The 21,554-nt window shown below is 46.5% G+C and overlaps 1 protein-coding gene and 1 long non-coding RNA gene across 2 annotated transcripts; one reads left to right on the top strand and one right to left on the bottom strand.

The window, feature by feature from the left end:
• Window positions 1–25: 25 nt before the first annotated feature.
• Window positions 26–7,421, bottom strand: LOC309798968. Its single transcript, XR_014293257.1, has 3 exons — window positions 7,260–7,421; window positions 6,345–6,465; window positions 26–136 (listed from the first exon to the last, which is right to left on the bottom strand). It is a non-coding gene; the product is annotated as an uncharacterized lncRNA (long non-coding RNA).
• Window positions 7,152–18,293, top strand: LOC309798966 (centromere protein S). The gene is made up of 5 exons (XM_082611871.1): window positions 7,152–7,265; window positions 10,225–10,348; window positions 11,155–11,188; window positions 16,087–16,153; window positions 17,862–18,293. The coding sequence occupies exons 1-5, from the start codon at window positions 7,212–7,214 to the stop codon at window positions 18,000–18,002; spliced, it is 420 nt and encodes a 139-aa protein (XP_082467997.1). The 5' UTR covers window positions 7,152–7,211; the 3' UTR covers window positions 18,003–18,293.
• The last annotated feature ends 3,261 nt before the right edge of the window (window positions 18,294–21,554 follow it).

Consider the following 21,554-nt stretch of genomic DNA (forward strand, 5'->3'; position numbering starts at 1 on the left):
TTCTTAAATATTCTCACCTTATCCACACTGAGCCATATCCTCATTGGCAGAACGATGTGCACCCGGTTTCATTACATTTGAATTAGTTTATTTCCTTCCTTTATTTAGCCTTCTTAAATATTTTCCTCTTTGTTTTCTTTTAAAAAAAAAGAAAAAAGAAAGAAAAGACCTCAATAATAGTACCAGGAACAGCAAAGTTAGGTAATGATTAACTCTGGAGGGAAGGGTGAGGAGAGGTAGTCAAGGGGTGGGTGTACAGGCTTATGACTTTGGACAAATTATTTAATCTATAATTATAATGGCCTCAGTCTTCTCATTTGTAAAATGGGGATAATCATCGTACCTGCCTCCTTAAGCCTATTTTGAAGATTCACCTAGTAAAAACAGACCGACACTTGACACATAATAATAAGTACCTACTTAAGTGGTAATTATTATTATTACCACTTCAGGTGTGCCTGTCCCTGAAGCAGTGGCATTTCTGAGAGTTAGAAACCAAATGTTACTTCTCAGCACTCACTGGTGAATTCACTTTGGAAACCGGCCCTCAGAAAGTTCCCGGCGGGGCTCCTCTGTGGGCTCTAGTAAGGACAAACGGACCTTAACTGAATACACTACCGCCATAACACCTGCACCACCACCCTGCCAGGGGGTGGATCTTGGGGGAAAAAGGCAGATTCTGACTCAGCAGGTCTGGGGTGGGGCCCCACATTCTGTATTTCTAACGAGCAACCAGGTGAGGCCATTATGGCACAGGGCAAAATAAACGGAAGCTCCTTTATCACTAAAAGAACATAACCGTCCTTTGCCTAGGTCCTTGACGGTTTTTTTTTTTTTTACTATATATGATTTCATGCCTTTGGAATTTTACATCCCATGACTTATTTGAAAAATGAATGTCTGCCACACAGTGAATACTATTTAAGGTTGACTATTACCTACTTCCTGCTGAAGGTGAGGTGGTCAAACAATTCTGAAAGTGGATAGAGGTGGCCACGGATGGGTTCTGCCCCCAGCCAGGTCCTGTCCAGCCTAACTGCCACAGGGACAGTCTGGTGGCCATTCCAGCAAAGGGCCTCCCTTGGCAGAGACCGTGGGCCTATTATCTTTCTGCTTTCTTTCTGCTTCATTTGAGACACAGTGGAGTTAAGACATAAGCATCAGGCAAGGGAGCAGACAGGACCTCTCAGCAGAGGCTTTAGGCAGGGGGTTTACAGGTGTTAACATTTCTTTGAGGCAGATGTGGAGCCATCTTTTTAGGAGGGGTAGAGAGACCATCAGGATGTATATACTATGTTTAGTATGTATGTTAGCACAGACATGTTCGCTGTTATAGTAACAGATACGCTGTTCCAGTAACAAACCACCCCAAACTCAGTGGTGTGATATAACCACCATTTTTATCATGCTCCTAATTCTGAGGGTCAGGAAGTTGGAAGGGTACAGAAGCGACAGCTTGTCTCTGTTCCACAATGTCTTGGAGCCTCAGCTAAGAAGACTTGAATGCTGGGGGTGATTCCATGGCTGGGATCACTTGGAGGTGTCTGTCTCCTTCATTCATTGGGCGGTTGATGCTGGCTGGGACCTCAGCTAGGGCTACCAGCTGGAAAGGTGCACGGCGGCCTCACCACGTGGCCTTAGCCTAGGCAAACTTCTTACTTGGTGGCCCAGGGCTCCAAAGGGGAGTGTTCCAGCTAACAAAACGGATACCACATTGCCTTTTAAGACCTAGCCATGGATGTGACACAGCATTATTTCAGCCACATTATATCAGTTACAAGTGAGTCATAAGCCCTCTAAATTCAAGGGAAGGAGTATTAGGCTTTACCTCTTGATGGCAGAGTGGCAAAGTTCTAGAAGAGCATGTGGGTCAGGAGATTCTTTTCTTTTTCCCAAATATAATCTGCCACGCATGCTTCCCTGGAAAAGGACAATTTGTTACATGGGGAAGTTGGGAACTCTGTCCCTATTTGGAGGTTTTCCTGAGGGCCTCATACAGTATTTATGGAATATATAAGAATATAATAATAGCTAACAGTGTGTGGCAGGCACTTTTTTAAAAAATTTATTTTATTTTTTTCTTTTTTGGCTGCGTTGGGTCTTTATTGCTTGCTGCGTGCAGGCTTTTCTCTAGTTGCGGCAAGCGGGGGCTATGCTTCATTGCGGGGCGCGGGCTTCTCTGTGCGGTGGCACGGGCTCTAGACACATGGGCTCAGTAGTTGCGGCGCATGGGTTTAGCTGCTCCGTGGCACATGGGATCTTCCCGGACCAGGGATCGAACCCGTGGCCCCTGAATTGGCAGGCGGGTTCTTAACCATCGTGCCACCAGAGAAGCTCCCAGGCACTGTTTTTTTGTTTTTTGTTTTTTTTGCGGTAAGCAGGCCTCTCACTGTTGTGGCCCCTCCCGCTGCGGAGCACAGGCTCCGGACGCGCAGGCTCAGCGGTCATGGCTCACGGGCCCAGCCGCTCTGCGGCATGTGGGATCTTCCCGGACCAGGGCACGAACCCATGTCCCCTGCATCGGCAGGCGGACTCTCAACCACTGCGCCACCAGGGAAGCCCCCAGGCACTGTTTTAAGTTTACTCATTTAATACAACAGCCTCTGAAGTAGGTACTACCATTATCCCCAATTTACAGATAAAGCCCAAGGATGTGAAGTAACTTGTCCAAGACCACATAGCTCCTGCAGAACTGAAAAGTGAGCCCCGGGAATCTGGTGCCAGAATCCATGCACTTAATCATCAGACTATCTTACTGCTCAATGTGTACGATGCATTACTCATTGGCAGATTTACTGTACACCTACTATGTGCCAAGCACCGTGCTGGGAACCATTTGTTTAGTGGTGAGAGAATCTGAAAGTCCTGACCTCATGAGCTCCTAGAATACATACAACAGCCGATGGAGATGGAGTTCTGAATCAGCATTTTACAATGCAAATTTAGGGAAAATAAATGATTAAACATTTATGGTACCCTATTTAATGCAGCTGGAAGGGGCTCAGGAAACCTGCAGTGTCTTTGCCTTATTTATGGTGAGGGCAGTGGGACGAGAGAAGAGGATAAGCGTGTGGACTCAGAAGCCAGGCTGCTCAGAATCGGGGCTCTCCCACCTCCTAGCAGTTCAACCTCTGACAAAGTCCTTTCACCTCTGGGATACTCTTCCCTCATATATAAAATGGGGGTAACAGCACCCACCTCCGAGGGCAGGGCACCTAGGGCACAGCCAGGAGCAAGTCAGCGCTCAGAGCGTTAACCAAGGGGGCAAGAGGGCCTTGTCGGCGCAATGCTGACACCTAGTGGCCAGTTTACACGCCAGCTCTTCATCCTGTGAAAATAGTCCCAACCAACCACAGCCGACCCTTGAACAAGAGGTGGGTGGATAGGGGTGCTGATCCCCACGTTCCCCCTCCCGCAGCTGAAAATCTGCGTATAATTTATAGTGGGCCCTCCAAGTGTGTGGTTTGGCATGCAAAGATTCGACCCACCGCGGATCGTGCAGTGCCGTAGCATTTAGTATTGAGAAAAACCCTTGTCCAAGTGGACCCGTGCGCTTCAAACCCGTGTTGTTCAGAAGGTCAGCGTACATCCGTTTTCTGTAACGTAATACCTCAGCCCTGGACCTCTCTCTTCAGATCCTAAAGGGTTAGGGTATCTGCACGTGTCACTGGAATAATGCTCTTTCAGCCCGGGAAATAACTGTTACTGTTTCTTGAACACTTATGTGAGGCAATTTAAACCTCACAACTCTTTTCTTTAAAAAAAACCAAAAATAAGGTTGTTCTGTACATACTAGTCTGCGAGTTGTTTTCTTTCACGTAACGTCCTAGAGGGCCTCATTCTTCTATAAACTGGCAATTTAAATGCCTTAGAGTTTAGTGTTTCCAAGAACCCTTCGTAAATTATTCTGAAGAATAAAAACCTTAGATTGTGCAACTAACCACCCCCTAATAACTTTGCGTGTTGAACCTCTGCCTCCTCAGCCCCCAGCAGTTTGGCTTCAGCTGAGATGTGGGGTAGCTGTGGGGTCAGGAGTCAAAAGGCACTCCTGTGTGATTCTTCGCCTGCAGTCTCTCTCTCCTTTATCCCTGACTTCCACCACAGAGGTAGTAAGAGGGAGGGTGCCTGTATATTCTTCCAATTAAGCACAAATAAACTCTGAGCATCCTTCTTTTCTTTGGTAGTTTCATTCATCAGGAAAGCCAAATGATTTTAACATGCAGTGAGAAGGTGCTGGAATAGAGGAAAAGACTGGGATGTGATAAGAACTCTAGGGGCTCTCAACGTGAGTTAAAAATAAACACAGCACTAAACTGTGAAAGAAGTGTGAGGAGGTCCAAAAATATGATTTTCCTCTTGATGACTGCAATAAGGCTTTAGAAAATACACAGGTTTCCCCCTTCCTGAAAGTTCACGTTCCACCACTTTGCTTTTATGAAAGCCCTGCATTAGTATCTGCTTTCGCTAACCGAAAGAAATCCAAAGAGAATTTTCATTTTTACGAGAAAAAAGCCATTGCCATACTAATGTAGAACTTCATAAAAGTGCAGTGGCTTAGCGCAAACTTTCAAAAGCAGGGGATACCTGTGCATATATCTAAGTCAAATTTCTTTTAAAAAATCGGGGGGCCTCTACTTTGTCAGGACTCACGGAGACGCTGCTCAGAGTCAGATCCTCAACAAACATTCGGTGGGGGAGCACCCACCGTGCACCCGGCTCTGGGGCCCTCACTGCAACTCAGCGAGCTGGGCACTCAGGTCTGCATCTCACAACTGACTCCAACACAGTACATTCTTTTTTTTTTTTTTTGCAATGCATTCTTTCAACTTTGATTCAGTGTGTTTACTACGTGCCAGGCCAGCAGTGTGCTACAGCCAGTTCCTACAGTGAGAGTTGATTTCTAAATTTTCAGGAGTACTGAAAACCAGAAACAAACACAGCCATTATTAAGAATTAAGTTCCAGGGCCTCCCTGGTGGCGCAGTGGTTGAGAGTCCGCCTGCCGATGCAGGGGATACGGGTTCGTGCCCCGGTCTGGGAGGATCCCATATGCCGCGGAGCGGCTGGGCCCGTGAGCCATGGCCGCTGAGCCTGCGCATCCGGAGCCTGTGCTCCGCAACGGGAGAGGCCACAACAGTGAGAGGCCCGCGTACGGAAAAAAAAAAAAAAAAAAAAAAAAAAAAGAATTAAGTTCCATAAATCTGGGCTTAAATAAATTGTATTAAAAACAAAGGTAGTGGGGCTTCCCTGGTGGCACAGTGGTTGGGAGTCCGCCTGCCGATGCAGAGGACACGGGTTCGTGCCCGGGTCCGGGAAGATCCCACATGCCGTGGAGCGGCTGGGCCCGTAAGCCATGGCCGCTGAGCCTGCGCGTCCGGAGACTGTGCTCCGCAACGGGAGAGGCCACAACAGTGAGAGGCCCGCGTACCGCAAAAACAAAAACAAAAAAGGTAGTAAAAACTCAAAAGTCATCACTTCTTAATTACACTACTACGTTGCACATTTTTCTATCATCTACGCTCTTGACGTTATTTCCACCTATTGTGTCTGACTGGTGGGTGTGCAGCATCTCTTCTCCGTGTGAGACCGTGCCCTACAGGGTTAAAAGAAATCCTTGACAGTGTCCTACCGAACAGCAGATAAGGGAACCACCTGTTAGAAACCCCTCTGCTTGCAGCCTCCTTTACTGATTAAGCCGGCTTATTTGTTTGTTTTTCCATTCTCTAACTGCATCCCCTCCAAGCTTCACATAGCCTAGGTAATGTATCACCATACTTCTAAACTGCCCTTATAGATAATGCTTCTGACGTATGGGTCACTATAGTAACGGGGGTCTTGTTTTCGCGAACTTTGGAGTTGGCTCCTGCCCAGTTCAGACCAGCTAAGACTAGTTCGGACCACCGACCCTAAAACTGCGCCTGCGCAGAACACTGACGGCCTCACATTTTCCCTGCCTCCGAGCACCTTTCCCCACACCTAAGACCACTCTGCTGCTTTATCCCATAAATATCTCAAGTCTCTGGCCTTCTGGGATGAGGGCCTGAGATTTGTTCTCTTGTCTCCTTCCGTGAGGACCTCGTCAACAAACTCTCTGCTGCAAACTTCAGTGTCTCCGTGTTTGGCCTGCTGCTCCCGGGGCACACAAACCTGGTTTGGTAACAAATGCTGAGCTCAGTTTCCTCATATTGGTGGCTTGAAATCGGCCATGGTGGGAGTATTTACACCAAGGAAATCTACAGATATACAAATTAATTCCTTGTTGACTGTTTACTTAAGGAAGTGAGGGGGGAAATATGTTAATAATGCAGATTAAACTCGAATGTGTATGGTGTCTGCAGCCTTTACCTCATGAGTAGCACAAGTTGAGGAAATAACTCTTCCAGTACTTGACACGATTATTCGACTCAGCAGAGAAGTTCCTTACTCATGTCATCAACGTGAGTGAAGCTCCAAAGGCGGAAAGTAACTGAAGAAAGTTTGGAAGCAGAGAAGATCCAACGTTGGGTTTCACTTTACTTTTTTTTTTTTTTTTTTAATTTTTTGGCCGCGCAGCACAGCATGCAGTATCTTATTAGTTCCCTGGCCGGGGATGGAGCCTCTGCGCCCCTGCAGTGGAAGCGTGGAGTCTTAACCACTGGACCCCCAGGAACTCCCCTATTTCACTTAACTCTTAACGTAAAAGAAAATCAGCCAACATTCGGGTCATAGCTATATTCCTTTGGCAATGGCACTGGGGTGAGCAACTTATTCGCTGAAGGGGATAGAAATCAAACATTTATCCGTGGTCTGACTTTGTGACACTACAGAATTAGAAAAACCCACACTGGATTTTGCAAGGCACACCAAGGTTACAGCCGCATGTAACTTACAATACAGAGTTGTGTACCGTTGTCCCTACTCTTTCTCTCTCTCTCTCTCTCCCCGCCCCACCCCCCACCCCACCCCCGGGAGCCGGTGCTGCCCACTGTGCTCCGCGCAGAGCTGGCTCTGGGGTCCCCGGGGAGCTCGGCTTGGGCGGGGCAGGAGCAGACAGGCTGCGAGGCGCCCTTCCCAGAGTCACCGCTAGGGGGCGAGAGCGAGGCAGACGGCAGCTTCGCGCTTTGGCCCCCCACGCGGCCCGTCGCCCGGCGCCGCGGCGGGAAAATCCGACTGGTCCTTCCCGGCCACCGCCTCTTTCTGTCATAGCGCGCCTGCCAGGATCCGCCCGCGGTGATGATGGAGGAGGAGAAGGGGGCCGAGGAGCAGCAGCGATTCTCTTACCAACAGGTACCGGAGAATGCGGTCTTGGCTGGGCTGGGGGAGGACGGCGTCTAGATTGTGCAGGGGAGAAAAAGGCCCTGCCTCCGCCCGCCCTCGTCTTCTTGCCGGGGTCGGAGGGCGAGCTCGAGCTTGCTCGGGCCGTCTCGGGCCGGCTCCGGCCGCCTGGCGCCTGCGCTTAGGCCAGCTCTGCTGCCGCGGGGGGTGCTGGGAGGCGGTTTCCATGGTATCGCGGATCGGAGCGTGCGGGCGGCGGCGCAAGAAGGGAGAGTCCGCGGAAGTTCCTGCGGCGGCGCTCCGCGGAGGCCGGCGGCTAGGGCCCCTCTGGTTTTGGGGCAGCCTCAGTCTCCTCGGACAGGGTCGTTGTGAGGCGCCTGGCACGCGGCACAAGCTCTAAAATGTTGGCTCCCTTAACCCGTGCGCTCTCCGTCCTGCCCGCGAGGAGACAAGCCTCAGACCCTGGTGCAAACCTAGGCCGTCCGGCTCCCGAGCCCATCAGATGTGGGTTCGAATCTCGACTTCGCCCGGAGGGTTGTGTTGACTCTGCCCACACTCAGTTTTCCTAGATGGAAAATCGGATAATAACCAGTTCTCGGGGTAGTTATGGGTATCCAGTCCTTTAGTCAGCACCGGAATAAATACCGCGTGGCAGAGTCGTGAGAACAGTGTTGTAAAGAGGTGAAAACCAAGAACCAGGGTGGCAACCTCAGGGAGGATTAACCGAAGAGACACGGGAATGAGTTCCTAAGGTTCAGACGCTCTTTACCCACTCCCTGCCTTTATTTTGAAGTTCAAGCCTTCAAGAAAAGGTTGCAAGCATAATGTATTCATCACCCATATGCCCCTCACCTCGATTCACCGATTAACATTTTGCTGTATTTGCTCCCTTGCTCCTTTTTTCGGAATTATTTGAGAATTAAATACACTTGACACTTCACCTTTAAATTTTAATACTTTAGCATGCTTCTCCCAAGAACAAGGGCATTCTGTGACATAATCTCTGATCACGCTCAGGAAGTTTGATATTGATAAAATACTATGATCTAATGTCAGTCCATATTCAATTTCTCCCAGTTGTCCGAAAGATGTTCTTTTTTTTCTTTTTATTTATTTATTTATTTTTGGCTGCATTGGGTCTTCGTTGCTGCGTGCGGGGGCTACTCTTTGTTGCAGTGAGTGGATTTCTCACTGCAGTGGCTTCTCTTGTTGCGGAGCACGGGCTCTAGGTGCTCGGGCTTCAGTAGTTGTGGCACACTAGGAGGTAGGATCTTCTGGACCAGGGCTCGAACCCGTGTCTCCTGCATTAGCAGGTGGATTCTTAACCACTGCGCCACCAGGGAAGCTCCCAAAGATGTTCTTTAGTGGTCTTTTTTCTTCATCCAGGATCCAGTCGGGGGTCATGCCTCGCATCAAGGGGTCCTGGCTTCGGTCTTCCCTGGAAACGTTCTCCACCTTCTTTGTGTTTCATGACACTGGTGGTTTCCAGGAGTCCATTCATGGCACAGGTGTGGTGGGAGATAATCTCTTTGAGAGCAGGGACTGTCTTTTTCAGTTTTGTGTTCTCAGCCCCTAGTACAGAGCGTGGCTCTCAATAGACAACGCTTACTGAGTAAGTGAGTGAGACTGCAAAGATGGACTGAGAAATTTGAACCCCGTTCTCTACGCAGTGGTGAGCGGGCGGGGGATCCAGCCGTTCACTCAGCCAGCTGTTCTTGCCACTAGGTGGGCAGCCGTGAACAACGCTTGAAGGGTCCCGCCTTCGAGGAGTTTAGAGTCTAGAGATTTAGCCTCTCAGTGTTCAGCATCCAAGAAGGCACTTAGCCCGCTCCAGGAGGTGGGGGGGAGGGGCCGGCAGAGAAAACTTTGGGGCAGTCGGAAGGATCCCTGTCCTGTTCCCCCGCCCCTAACCTCACCTCTACACATACCTACAAAAGATCCCTTGGAGGGTCTTTATCCCTCCCAGGGGGGTGGTCTCTTTGTCTCCTCCCACCAATGCCCTCCACTTACCTACTCTTGTGACATCTGAAACTAAGGAACGTAGGTCCCTTGCTTATCTGCCTGGCCTCTACTCTGGGGTCCTGAACTTGTGTTTTTGCAGTTCCTCCTCATCTTGCTTCTACCGTGAACACTTGCTGGTAGAGTTGATACTGTCTTGGGTGCAGCCGTCACCATGTCCACTTCAGCTCTGTTTCCAGCACAGGTGGAGCCCACACAGGGCTCAGCAAGTTTATTCACATGAGACGGAGACCTTGGCTTAGCTTGTTTGGCTTCTTTACTCCTCCGCATGGGTAGAGGTATGTTTTCCAGCACCTGAAAGGGTTGCTGAGGAGCAGTGAGGGTCCTGGTGAGGGGGGCTGGCAAACCAGCAAGTCAGAGGAGGCTCCGACCTAGCAAACCAGCAAAACAGAGGAGGGTCCGACCTAGCAAACCAGCACATCAGAGGAGGCTCCGACCTAGCAAACCAGCACATCAGAGGAGGCTCCGACGTAGTCTCATGCAGGACAGGGGCTGGCAAGGACTTGAAGCACAGGGACGGGATCCTTTTGCATTTGCTTGATTAACCCCCATATGGGGGCAGAAATCCCTGTCTTTTTTCATTGTGTTGCCCAGACGCCTAGCACACGCCTTCACGCAGTAAGCACTTGGCACATAAATGTGGAGTAACTGAGTAAAGTCACATAGATGCCTCCCAAGTACCAGCCTGCCTTCATTCCCTACTGAATTGCCATCATAACTCCTTACCTTTACTTGACCTAAATCATAACCATTAACCAGAAAGTAATGTTTCTACAAGTCACACTCCAGAGGGCCCCACTAATTTTTTAGTACAGTTGAAAAGTCACTCAGCCATTATGGAAAGTGCTGAAGGAATTAGGGTGAGCAGACCCTCTCCTTGATCTTAATTTTTTAAGATGTGAAAAGCTCTTACTTGCACTCTTACCCACGAAGTGTTTTGATTTTGCTTCAGAGGCTAAAGGCAGCGGTTCACTACACTGTTGGCTGTCTTTGTGAGGAAGTTGCGTCGGACAAAGAGATGCAGTTCCGCAAACAAACCATTGCAGCGATTTCGGAGGTGACTTTTCAACAGTGCGGTATGCAGCCCCGGTCTTCCTGTAGATGTAGAGAAAGCCCAGAGGTGGATTTGCCTGGGAGAAATGTGCCGGCGGGGGGTGGGGGGGGGCGCGGCGGTGCCGTGGCATGTCTTACCAGCAGACAGAGAACATTATCATTGGACACCGTTCATGAAACGTTCCTTTTATCGGCCGTAAGATTCAGATAGTTTATGGAAAGAACTTTTTTTTTTTTCTTTCTATTACCCTAACACGGGGGCATCAGCACCTTTATTTTATTGTGCTTTAAACTGCCGGGAACATTAGACATAAATTTCATTGCTTTATAACTTTTTTATATCACCCACAGTTTGACAGTTGAACTTGCAGCCTTGGTATTTGCTTGACTTCAGAGGAGATTAATGTCCTTCTAAGCCCTAACTCGTAGCAAAATTTAAAGTTAGGGATAGTTTCTAGGACGGAAAGGTGTAGCCACAATCACCACAGGCTTGTAATGAAGGGTGGAGGGGGCCAGGGAGGACAAGGAGGTCATAATGAATCCAGTGATGGACCTGCCTGAAGGGCCTCCTCTCACCTTTAAAAGGATTTGTTGTATTAGTCATTGTACCTACTGTAGACATTGAGATTTCACTTTTCTCCCTCTGAAGTAAGATTGAGATGGGGGGTGGATTTCCCTGGTGGTCTAGTGGTTAAGATTCTGTGCTTCCAAAGCAGGGGGCATGAGTTCGATTCCTGGTTGGGGAACTAAGATCCCACATTCCACGCAGCACTGCTGAAAAAAAAAATTGCTATAGGGTAGCTAAAGCACATCTCTTTTTCTCTTTCAGAAAATTTTGCCAAAGACCTTGAAATGTTTGCAAGGTGGGTAGAGAGCTTGATTGTGAGATCTTTGTTTGTTTACATGCTATTGATACGCCCCATCTGGTGGTGAATTTCAGGAGAGCTTTAGCTTTTTTTTTCCCCTGTGCTTTGTGGATGCTCAATCTCCAATCATGATTCTGTAAGAATGTAACATCTGCTTTAATCACTGTCCATTCAGACTTGATTTGGCATTTTTTGAAGCTTTCCAAGTATTTTTTGTTAACGGAACCAAAGTTATTCAGTTCCAGGTTAAAAAGGTGTGAATCATGTCTCCAGGACTCTGCACAGTGCGTGTGCTTTTAAGGCCATTTCTGCAGGCGGTGCAGTGCTGGGGCGTGAGGCTGGGCGCCCAGGCTGGGCTGCGTTGTGCTCTGCGGGGAAGCTCGCAGGTGTCGGGATAATACAGCCCCGCGGCCCGTCAGCCCTGCATTTGCTGAGCTTGTTACGAGTGAGACACATGCTCCTTGAAAAGTGTGTGACTTACTTTCTGCTGGTAAAGTGTTAGCTTTTACAGGTGATTTATGCTCCTCTCTTCAATTAGTACTGCAGGTAATTGAAAACAATTGCAATGAATTGCTTTCATGAAGCAATTTGAATGAGGAAGGCCTGAAAGGGCCAAAGCTTTCTAATTTGCTCCCACTTCTGATTTGGTGCCAGCCTCTCCCACACCCCATACTTTTCACCTTGCTCCTATTAGCTCTTTGTTTCTCCGATGAATATTCTGAATGAATTAAAGCAGTAGGTTCTCAGAGGGCAGGCTCTAAATCTTTCCTATTCCTGTGTATGACTCCCCAAAAACCGCTTAGCATCTTTAGCTTGGCCAGAAGGGATAAGGATAATGTATGGGATACTGATAGCTCATATGGCTTATCATTGTTAATTCAGGTGGTTGCCCCTTACCTGTGTCTCGTGCCCACCCCCACTCTGAGTCTCCTGTGAAATACATTTACTACCTTTACTTGCCATTTCTTTTCTTCTTTTTTTAAAAAAAATATGAGCCCTTTATATTACAAAGGAAAACACAAAAATGTAAATAAGTAGACAATGGTTATTTGATTTGAACATAGAGTTTATCAATACAGATCACCTCAGCACTATTGACATTTTGGACTGGATAATTCCTGTTCTGGTGGTGGCTGTCCTGTGCATTTTAGTGTGTTTAGTGGCACCCCTGGCCTCTACCCACTAGATGCCTGTAGCAAGCCCTCAGGTGTGAGTTTCCTTGCTATTTCTGTGTTAGTTGTGGGAAAAGACAATGAAAAACTTTAAATACTTCTAAATACTAGGAGTAAAAATGAAATTAGGGGACTTCCCTGGTGGTCCAGTGGTTAAGACTCCACACTCCCAATGCAGGGGGCCTAGGTTCGATCCCTGGTCAGGGAACTAGATCCCACATGCCGCAACTAAAAGATCCTGCACATGGCAACAAAGATCCAGCGTGCCACAACTAAGACCCGGCACAGCCAAAAAAAAAAAACCTACAGAGATTTTAAAAAACTTAAAAAGAAATAAAATTAGAACTATTTAGCATTGTAACACATTAAGCTTTCAGGTACTCTGTGTTTTTTATAGTTTTTTTTTTTTTTTTTTTTTTTCTTTTTGCGGTATGCGGGCCTCTCACTGTTGTGGCCTCTCCCGTTGCGGAGCACAGGCTCCGGATGCGCAGGCCCAGTGGCCATGGCTCACGGGCCCAGCCGCTCCGCGGCATATGGGATCCTCCCAGACCGGGGCACGAACCCGTATCCCCTGCATCGGCAGGCGGACTCTCAACCACTGCGCCACCAGGGAGGCCCTATAGTTTTTTTTTTTTAATAGTCATCATGCTGTACATTACATTCCCATGATTGTCTTTTTTTTTTTTTTTTAATTTATTTGGTTGCACCGGGTCTTAGTTGTGGCAGGCATGCTCCTAAGTTGTGCCTCACATGCCTCCTTAGTTGCAGCTCACTGGCTGTTTAGTGGTGGCACGTTTACTCCTTAGTTGTGGCATGCAAACTCTTAATTGCGGCACGCATGTGGGATCTAGTTCCCTGACCAGGGATCAAACCCGGGCCCCCAGCATTGGGAGCGTGGAGTCTTCACCACTGCGCCACAAGGGGAGTCCCTGTGTTTTTTATAGTTACGTTAAGTCCATTTCCTTTTGCTGGGCACTGGGGCAGAGTGGTGTGTGGGTATCACTTAGATTGTCAGCTCCACAAGGAAGGACGTCATCTTTTGAGTAAAGGAGTCTGTGTAAAGGCTATTAGCCTATGTTCTCTGAGTGAGGCTTTACTAGGAGATGCCGCCTCTTCTTTGGTGCTCACGTGGGTGCACCAGGGCTCCTCAGACGTCCTCCCAAGGACCCTGAGCGAACACAGGCACAGATTTTCTTTGAAGACTCATCCATTGTCTTAATTTTACATTCGTTTTCAAAATAGTCCAGTTTGCTCTCATATGAAAAATCCTGTTTTAAAGTTTATCACTGAATAAAATTGATGTTCCCAGAAGGCCAACTTTATCCTGTGGTTTTGAGTTTTCCCTGTCACATAGTCCCTGCACTTAGAACTACAATATGATTACCCCAGTTTGAGAAGTCTGAAATACATACTGTTTCAGGTTGGCTATATATTAAATAGTCTCTGGAGGCTGGGAACCTAACCAGTGTTTGTAACGTTGTTTCTATGAAATAAAATGCATTTAAATTGTAAATACTATAAACTCAATTCAGCTGTAAACTTTGGAAGATCATCTCCCAATTTAAGTTGTGAATTTCCCTTATTTAGCTTTGAAATCTCTAGTCACCTAATATTGTTAACATGTTAAAGATGAAACATTTTGAAGAAGATCGATATTCTACAGTAAATAAATTCTAGGGACATTTTGGGAATAATCTTTGAAACCTGTGTTGCTAAAAGTGTTATATGAAAAATCCCTTTGTTACGTTCCCTAGAGTAATTTTCTGGAGCCAGAGGTTTGATTTAGGAGAATCTCTGATGTGCAGTGGCTGGCATAGGATATACCTGCTTCTCCATCTGGGAAAGTGGTAACATTAAAACATGGTGCAGAGGGGACTTCTCTGGTGGTCCAGTGGCCAGAGCTCCATGCTCCCAACGCAGGGGGCCCAGGTTTGATCCCTGGTCGGGGAACTGGATTCCACACGCCACAACTAAGAGTTGGCACACTGCAGCTATGAGTTGGCGTGCTGCAATGAAGATCCTATGTGCCACAACTAAGACCAGGTGCAGCCAAGTAAATAAATAAATAAATATTTAAAAAAAGAATAAAGAATATGGTGCAGAGAAACCAGATGACAAGCTGAGTGGTAGAGACGATTGACTCTGCTGTTTCCTAAATGCTTCTCGTGAACAGGTAAGCTAATCTTACTCTGTGAATAGTTCAGTGTGCTGCTTCCTCTTACCTACTCCTCGTATGGCACTTTACCAAGGCGGTAATACCGCCAGAGCAGCCTGATCGTGTGATAGAGATGAAGGCCATGGTGTGTCCATGGCACCTAATGTCCTGCACACAGGGAACCTGTGGACTGGCTTCTTACTTAGTGGCTGCTATTTTATCACCTTTTTAAAAAAAATTTATTTTATTTATTTATTTTTGGCTGCCTTGGGTCTTCGTTGCTGCGTGCAGCCTTTTTCTAGTTGCGGCAAGCCAGCTTCCATTGTGGTGGCTTCTTGTTGCAGAGCACGGGCTCTAGGCGCGCGGGCTCTAGAGCACAGGCTCAGCAGTTGTGGCGCATGGGCTTAGTTGCTCTGCGGCATGTGGGATCTTCCCGCACCAGGGCTCGAACTCATATCCCCCGCTTTGGCAGGTGGATTCTTAACCACTATGCCACCAGGGAAGTCCTCTGTCACCTTCTGTCTGACTTTTTTCCCCCTTTCCTCTGTTCTGGTCCTTGCAGGTGGCTAGTTAGAAGTTATCTTCTGACATGGGTATTATATCAGGACAGGCAGATACTGTCAATCATGATGAGATGGCACATGATGTTTTCACACTTAGCAGGATGTGAAAGACTAACTTGGCCAAATTATGGAGTGTAATTTCTGTGATTTTATCTTTAACTCAACAGTGAGGACTTACTGTGTGCTGCCACTTCGATAGTTATTAAGGATACAGAGATTCCTCCTTATTTCTACTTACAAAGTTCCTACTTATTTTTGGAGGAAGTTAGAAATGGCAAGAAAGGGTGTAATTAGAGTAATAAATTATTGAATAGAGCTTATTATCTCAAATTACCTTTTAAAGCAGACATAGGAGGACTGGAACAAGAACTTGAGTCCATGTTGTGAGCAAGAAACAGACTCCAGTTGAAAGGATGTTCTTTGTTCTAACTGGGCTATTGTCGGGGGAATGCATCATCTCCTAGTTGGGAAATGGGATATTAGGAGATACCCGCACAAGCTTTTCCCTGTAATGTAGCCTTTGGAGAAGAGCTTTAGGGCCTTGGTGTAAGTGAAGCCATGCTTCATGGAAAGTCTCTGTTCTTCTATTTAACGTCTACTTAAGCAGAGACGATCTTTGTATTGTGAGCTCTGTGTCATTCTCTTTTCACTGAAGGTTCTTGCTTTTTGTATGGTGGTCTCTGTGTCCATTGTGACCAAGCAGGCCATTTGGGAAGGGTTTAACACCCCTCACTCCTTTCCCTGCTCATATTCTCCAAGCACGCTGGCCCTCAGGTGGAGGTGGACAGACGGGCTTCTGCTTTCTCTCAGTCTCTTTATTTAGTTGGTATCTTGGCTCGTCACTTCACTCATTTTTGTGTCACTGTTGCTTAATGACCTTAATCTGAAAAGATGGGCTACTTAGAGATCCTTGCTGCTGTGAAGTCTGGCCATGAACTTTTGTGTTTCATCAAAACTTTAAATAATACCAAACACTTTGGTGAATTGTTTCTGCCCTTTCTACAGACATGCGAAAAGAAGCACCATTAACACTGAAGATGTGAAGCTCTTAGCCAGGAGGAGTAATTCACTGGTGAGAGATGAATTTCTTTCCTCACTCCCCTTTCCCATCAGAATACATTATTCCCAATTAATCACTTGCAGCCATGAAGTGATTCCCCAGGGCACCTTGCATTAAAAACGAGAGATGCTTGAACCATTCAGACCTGCCCGTAATTTATAGGCTTTCTTTCATTATGATGGATCTTACTAAGCCAATTTGAAATTTTCTAATCAGTGCTCTCTGGATTCATAATTTGCCTTTTTTGTAATATCTCAAAACTTCGGTCCCGTGTTTCATTTGGAGCATGATGTCAGAGACAGGTCGCAGGCCAGAGTGTATGGGGATAGTTTCGTTATGGTGCCCACAGTTCTGTTGGGCCAGGTATGGAAAGAGTATCTGTACATCTGGGATGTGCAGGAAATTGAGCACATTGTCTGTCTTTTCAAAGAAGTCTGGACATCATCTTGACCAAGCCCTTATTTTACAGGTGATGCTGTGATTCTCCCAGGCTAGTAGCTGTGGCCGATGGCAGATCCAGGACACCTGTGAGGTTTCCTGACTTAGTCTGATCTTAGCAGTTAAAATACTTCACGTTCCTCCCCAGAATGTGAGCTCCACAAGGGCAGGGATTTTTGTCCCCTTCTCTGCTCCCTCTGCCGTGCCTACAATAGGGCCCGGCCCACAGTAGGTGCTCACGAGTAGTTGCTGAATGAATGAACTTGTGTAGCACTTGGCAGTTTACACAGGACTTTGATTGATAATATTTTGCATATATTATTTAAAGCTCACAACTACCCTCTGAGGGTTTTCAATAACATGACTAGATAGCCCCATTTTACAGGCTAGGCTACTGGAGTTAAGTAACTTCCCAAAGTTAAATAGGAAGTTTTCTGGTTGATAGCTGAACCTTAACCTTTGAACCCTGAATCTAGTGCTGTTTCCACTGGGCTGTTTTCTGTCTCTGTTCTTCTAATATTATTTGTCCAAAGTTTAAGTCAAGGTTAAGGGTGATATGATTCCCGAGTAAAATAGCTCAGGTGCCCCATGCTGCCGTGGATCAGTGGAAAAGACATTTCTCTCTCATAAATCCTCTGTCATAACTCTTACTTGGTCAGCTTCAGTGAACAATTTCTACCTTTTGCCAAGGAATCGTCAATGCAAGTCATCTTAGACTATTAATTGGCAAGTTTCCTGCTTAGTGCATATTTGTCTACTTCAGAATGTTGTTTTTATTTTGGATTCTTAATTTTTTTTATCTGACAGAAACTTATTACTGAAGAGTTGCAGCTAAATTTGTGCATTAGACTAAATCTTCCCTGAGGGCAGGGACCTTGTCTTATTTCCCTTGTATCTCTAGTATCTGGTACACAGTAGTTGCTCAATAATTTTATTTATTTATTTTTTGCTCAATAATATTAGTTGGATAAATTTAGGGGCATGTTGACTATATGTGTGCTTTGTAGAGTATATTTGTGATTGGCATGCCTTCTGTAAGCTACAAGTTTTAATTCTTTTGATTTTTCAAGGAACTCCTACCTGTTTGGTAGGATATGTAGCAGTGAGTTGACTTCTGAGGTTGATTCCTTCTTCCAGAAAAAAATTGCAGCTGTATCTTAACTCTAAGGAATGTAACCCAGGGTGGGAGTGGTTGGGAAACGGTGTAGATTTTTTTCTACCCTTAGGCTTATAAATGGCTTTACAACCAGATAAAAATGTAGTTAAAAAAATTTTTTTATAGCTAAAATTCATCACAGAGAAAAATGAAGACATCGCTCAGTTTAACCTGGAACGAAAAGCAAAGAAGAAAAAGAAGTTAGAGGATGAAAACAAACATTCAGTGGAGGCAGCAGAGGCTGGTGTAGTGGAAAGTGAGAATTAAAGTCTGTCGCCATTTGGAGGAAGCAGCCTTCAGGTGGAGCCACTAAAAACACGTATTGCCAACAAAGGGTTTTGAAAGGGTAAGTGGAGATTACAAAACAAAAAAGGCTTGGGGGCTTTTTATACTGTATTCTCCAAGTCACTGACTGCAAAAGGTGGTTTAAAAGAGAACTGGAAACTCTTAAGCAAAATACTCCCATGTCTTACTGAAGCACATGAAAAAGGTGTGTGTTTGAATGGTATATATTGGAAATTGTATCTATTGCAGTTAATAAAATTGTGTTAGCAATTACATATCGTTGACTTTTTCAAGCAAAAATCATAGTTATTTTTTCATTCTTTTATATAATTTTTCAGGCTGACAGTCCCTGAAAGATGAATAAAACTATATTTATTTAGTCCTTTTTTTTGTTTTTTTTTTGTTTTTTTTGCGGTACGCGGGCCTCTCACTGTTGTGGCCTCTCCCGTTGCGGAGCACAGGCTCCGGACGCGCAGGCTCAGCGGCCATGGCTCACGGGCCCAGCCGCTCCACGGCATGTGGGATCTTCCCGGACCAGGGCACGAACCCGTGTCCCCTGCATCGGCAGGCGGACTCTCAACCACTGCACCACCAGGGAAGCCTTAGTCCTTTTTTTTTTTTTTGGTTGCACTGCGTGGCATGCAGGATCTCAGTTCCTTGACCAGGGATTGAACCTGGGCCATGGCAGTGAAGGCGCCGAGTCCTAACCGCTGGACCACCAGGGAACTCCCTATTTAGTTCTTTTGATTATCAATATTGTTCTTTAAAAATTTATTTATTTATTTATTTATTTTCGGCTACATTGGGTCCTCGTTGCTGTGCGCAGGCTTTCTCTAGTTGTGGCGAGCAGGGGCTCCTCTTCGTTGTGGTGCGCGGGCTTCTCTTGTTACGGAGCACGGGCTCTAGGTGTGCTGGCTCAGTAGTTGTGGCTTGTGGACTTCAGTAGTTGTGGCATGTGGGCTCGGTAGTCGTGGCTCGCAGGCTCTAGAGCGCAGGCTCAGTAGTTGTGGCGCATGGGCTTAGTTGCTCCACAGCATGTGGAATCTTCCTGGACCAGGGCTCGAACCCGTGTCCTCTGCATTAGCAGGCAGATTCTTAACCACTGCGCCCCAGTGAAGCCCCTCAGTATTGTTTTTTTTTTTTTTTCCAGTATTGTTTTTTTAAACCCGCGTCACTTGTGATCACAAGGTAAAAGGGTGGGTGTTTGGAAATGGTCCTTTTTACTTTTTAAAGGTGATTTTCTCCAGAAACACAGTTTATGTGACTTTTGTCTGGCTCTTTTTTTTTTTTTTTTTTTTTTTTTTGCGGTACGCGGGCCTCTCACTGTTGTGGCCTCTCCCGTCGTGGAGCACAGGCTCCGGACGCACAGGCTCAGCGGCCATGGCTCACGGGCCCAGCCACTCCGCGGCATGTGGGATCTTCCCAGACCAGGGCACGAACCCGTGTCCCCTGCATCGGCAGGCGGACTCTCAACCACTGCGCCACCAGGGAGGCCCTGTCTGGCTCTTTTGTAATTATATTGGGCAGAAGTTTTGCTTGAGAGGAAAACCCGACTACTCCTCCAAAACACTTCAGTTGTGTGTCCTCTGTTTTAGTTTGTGAGAGATGATGCTTCCAGGAGTCCCAGGTCTGCTGTCTTCTCCTTGGGGTTTATTAGGGGTCCAGGGCATGCCTTTTCCCTATTGGGGCGACAGGAGTAAAGAAAAGGGCCTGGCACTCACAGAGCCCTTCCTGTGTGCCAGCTGCTGCTCTGGGCGCTCCATATAGTTCTCCTTCACAACTTTTTCAGGGTTTTTTTGTTTATTCCCATTTTACTGATGGGAATAAGTAAAGCTAAAGCTTCAAGCTGAAGCTTTAAGACGTTAACCAACCACCCAGGATCTACTGACCAATGGAGATGGTACTCACGTTTGGAGTGGTGACTCTAGACTGGGTGAGAGAGAAAAGGTGCGTGCAGCTGGATAGAATTTATACCATACATGCCCAGATATGATCAGCAAAAGATACCCCAGAGTCTAACTCTCAAAAGGAGATGCTGAGCTATGGTCATAGTAAAGCATTGAATTCAAACTTCACAGTTTCAGGTTCTGCAAATAACTAATCATTTGGTCTCAGATAATAATTGTAACACCTTTGTGTCACATCAGTGAAAGAAATGTGAATCATGAAGGCTTCCGTCCTTACAGTACATTCCAGCCAAAAGATCTGTATGTTAGCAGTTTCATTTTCAGGTAAGCTGTCTTTAAACGCCTCATCACGGAGAGTTTTGAGACTAGATACTGTGGACTTTCCAGAGGTTGACAAATCTAGACTTGCATCCTGATTTCATAACTCTAATAGCTGTATGACTTTCTGAAACTTTGTGTTCTTATCAGTGAAATAGAATTAATACCTCTCACAGCAATGTTATATGAGACAATAAAAGGAAATTGGTAGAACCATTATAACGCATCTTGTTTCTATAGATTTCTGTAGCTCCAGATACTCAGAATACACATGACTCGAAATGATGAACCCGTGTGCGCCCTGGGTGTCCTGTCCCTGATTAGAGGGTTGTAGAGGGCCCCTCCTGGCTGGCATGGGTATTTTGACATTGAGTTTTCTAGCCAGGTGAGAAAGTTGACTTGATGTTCACGTAATCTTTTGGTTTATTTGGCACATTTATGTATGACCTGTTCATATTTTAGACAAGTGGTAGTACAACACATTTTTCGGGGATTATAACACAGGGGTGGCCAGACTTTGTATGGAATGGCTGAGTCTACGCCCTGAGTTCTCAGGAGCTGCCCTCTACATGATGCCCTCTAATTTTTATTTCATTCAAAAAAAGTGCTGGTTTACGAGCCACTAGTGAGTGGCCAGCGGCAGATGAAAAGCACTGGCTACTCTAGTGTCAGCTCATGAGAATTGTGGGATCTCCGCTCCTCCTCGTACCCACGACATCAGAGTCTGCATTTTAATCTTAATAAGGTGATTTGGGTCCACGTCACAGTTTGGGAAGGCCTGGGCCAGAGGACAGTGTCTGGCCTGCTGGGCGGGGAGGCGGTGCTGGGGAACCATCACTCGGATCACCCTTGCCTGCGGTTTGGAGGCCAGTGGGTGCTGAGCGCCTCCCTGAGCCCTCACCATCTCCTTGTTTCTTCAGCCCAAGCAGATTCAGTCATACTTTTACGTGGGCAAAATTGCAGGTTTTAAGCTCCTTATCCAAGGCTCATTTTGTACTGTGTTAAATCACTTGGTTTTGTTCTCATGGCTTCCTGCTTGCTTGGGCATAATTATGAGCAGGTAGAACTTCTTCAGAGGCAAGTGCACTCTGCATTCTAAAGTAGGAGCAAATCCACTCTCAACACAGGAAGAGATCTGAGGCTTTAATGAAGGGGTTAAATCCAATCCGAAAGCACTTTTGTGGGCACTGATGGCTCAGGCTTATGCGTCACTGCTTGAGTGTGAAGGAAGAGGGGATACAGGCTTTAGACAGGCATATACACAAAAAAACAGCTGCAGGTTGAGCTTAAAATAACCCCCTGGTCTCCA

The sequence above is a fragment of the Mesoplodon mirus genome (assembly GCF_964341445.2).
Source record: "Mesoplodon mirus genome assembly, chromosome: 3".
In the NCBI taxonomy this organism is placed as follows: domain Eukaryota; kingdom Metazoa; phylum Chordata; class Mammalia; order Artiodactyla; family Ziphiidae; genus Mesoplodon; species Mesoplodon mirus.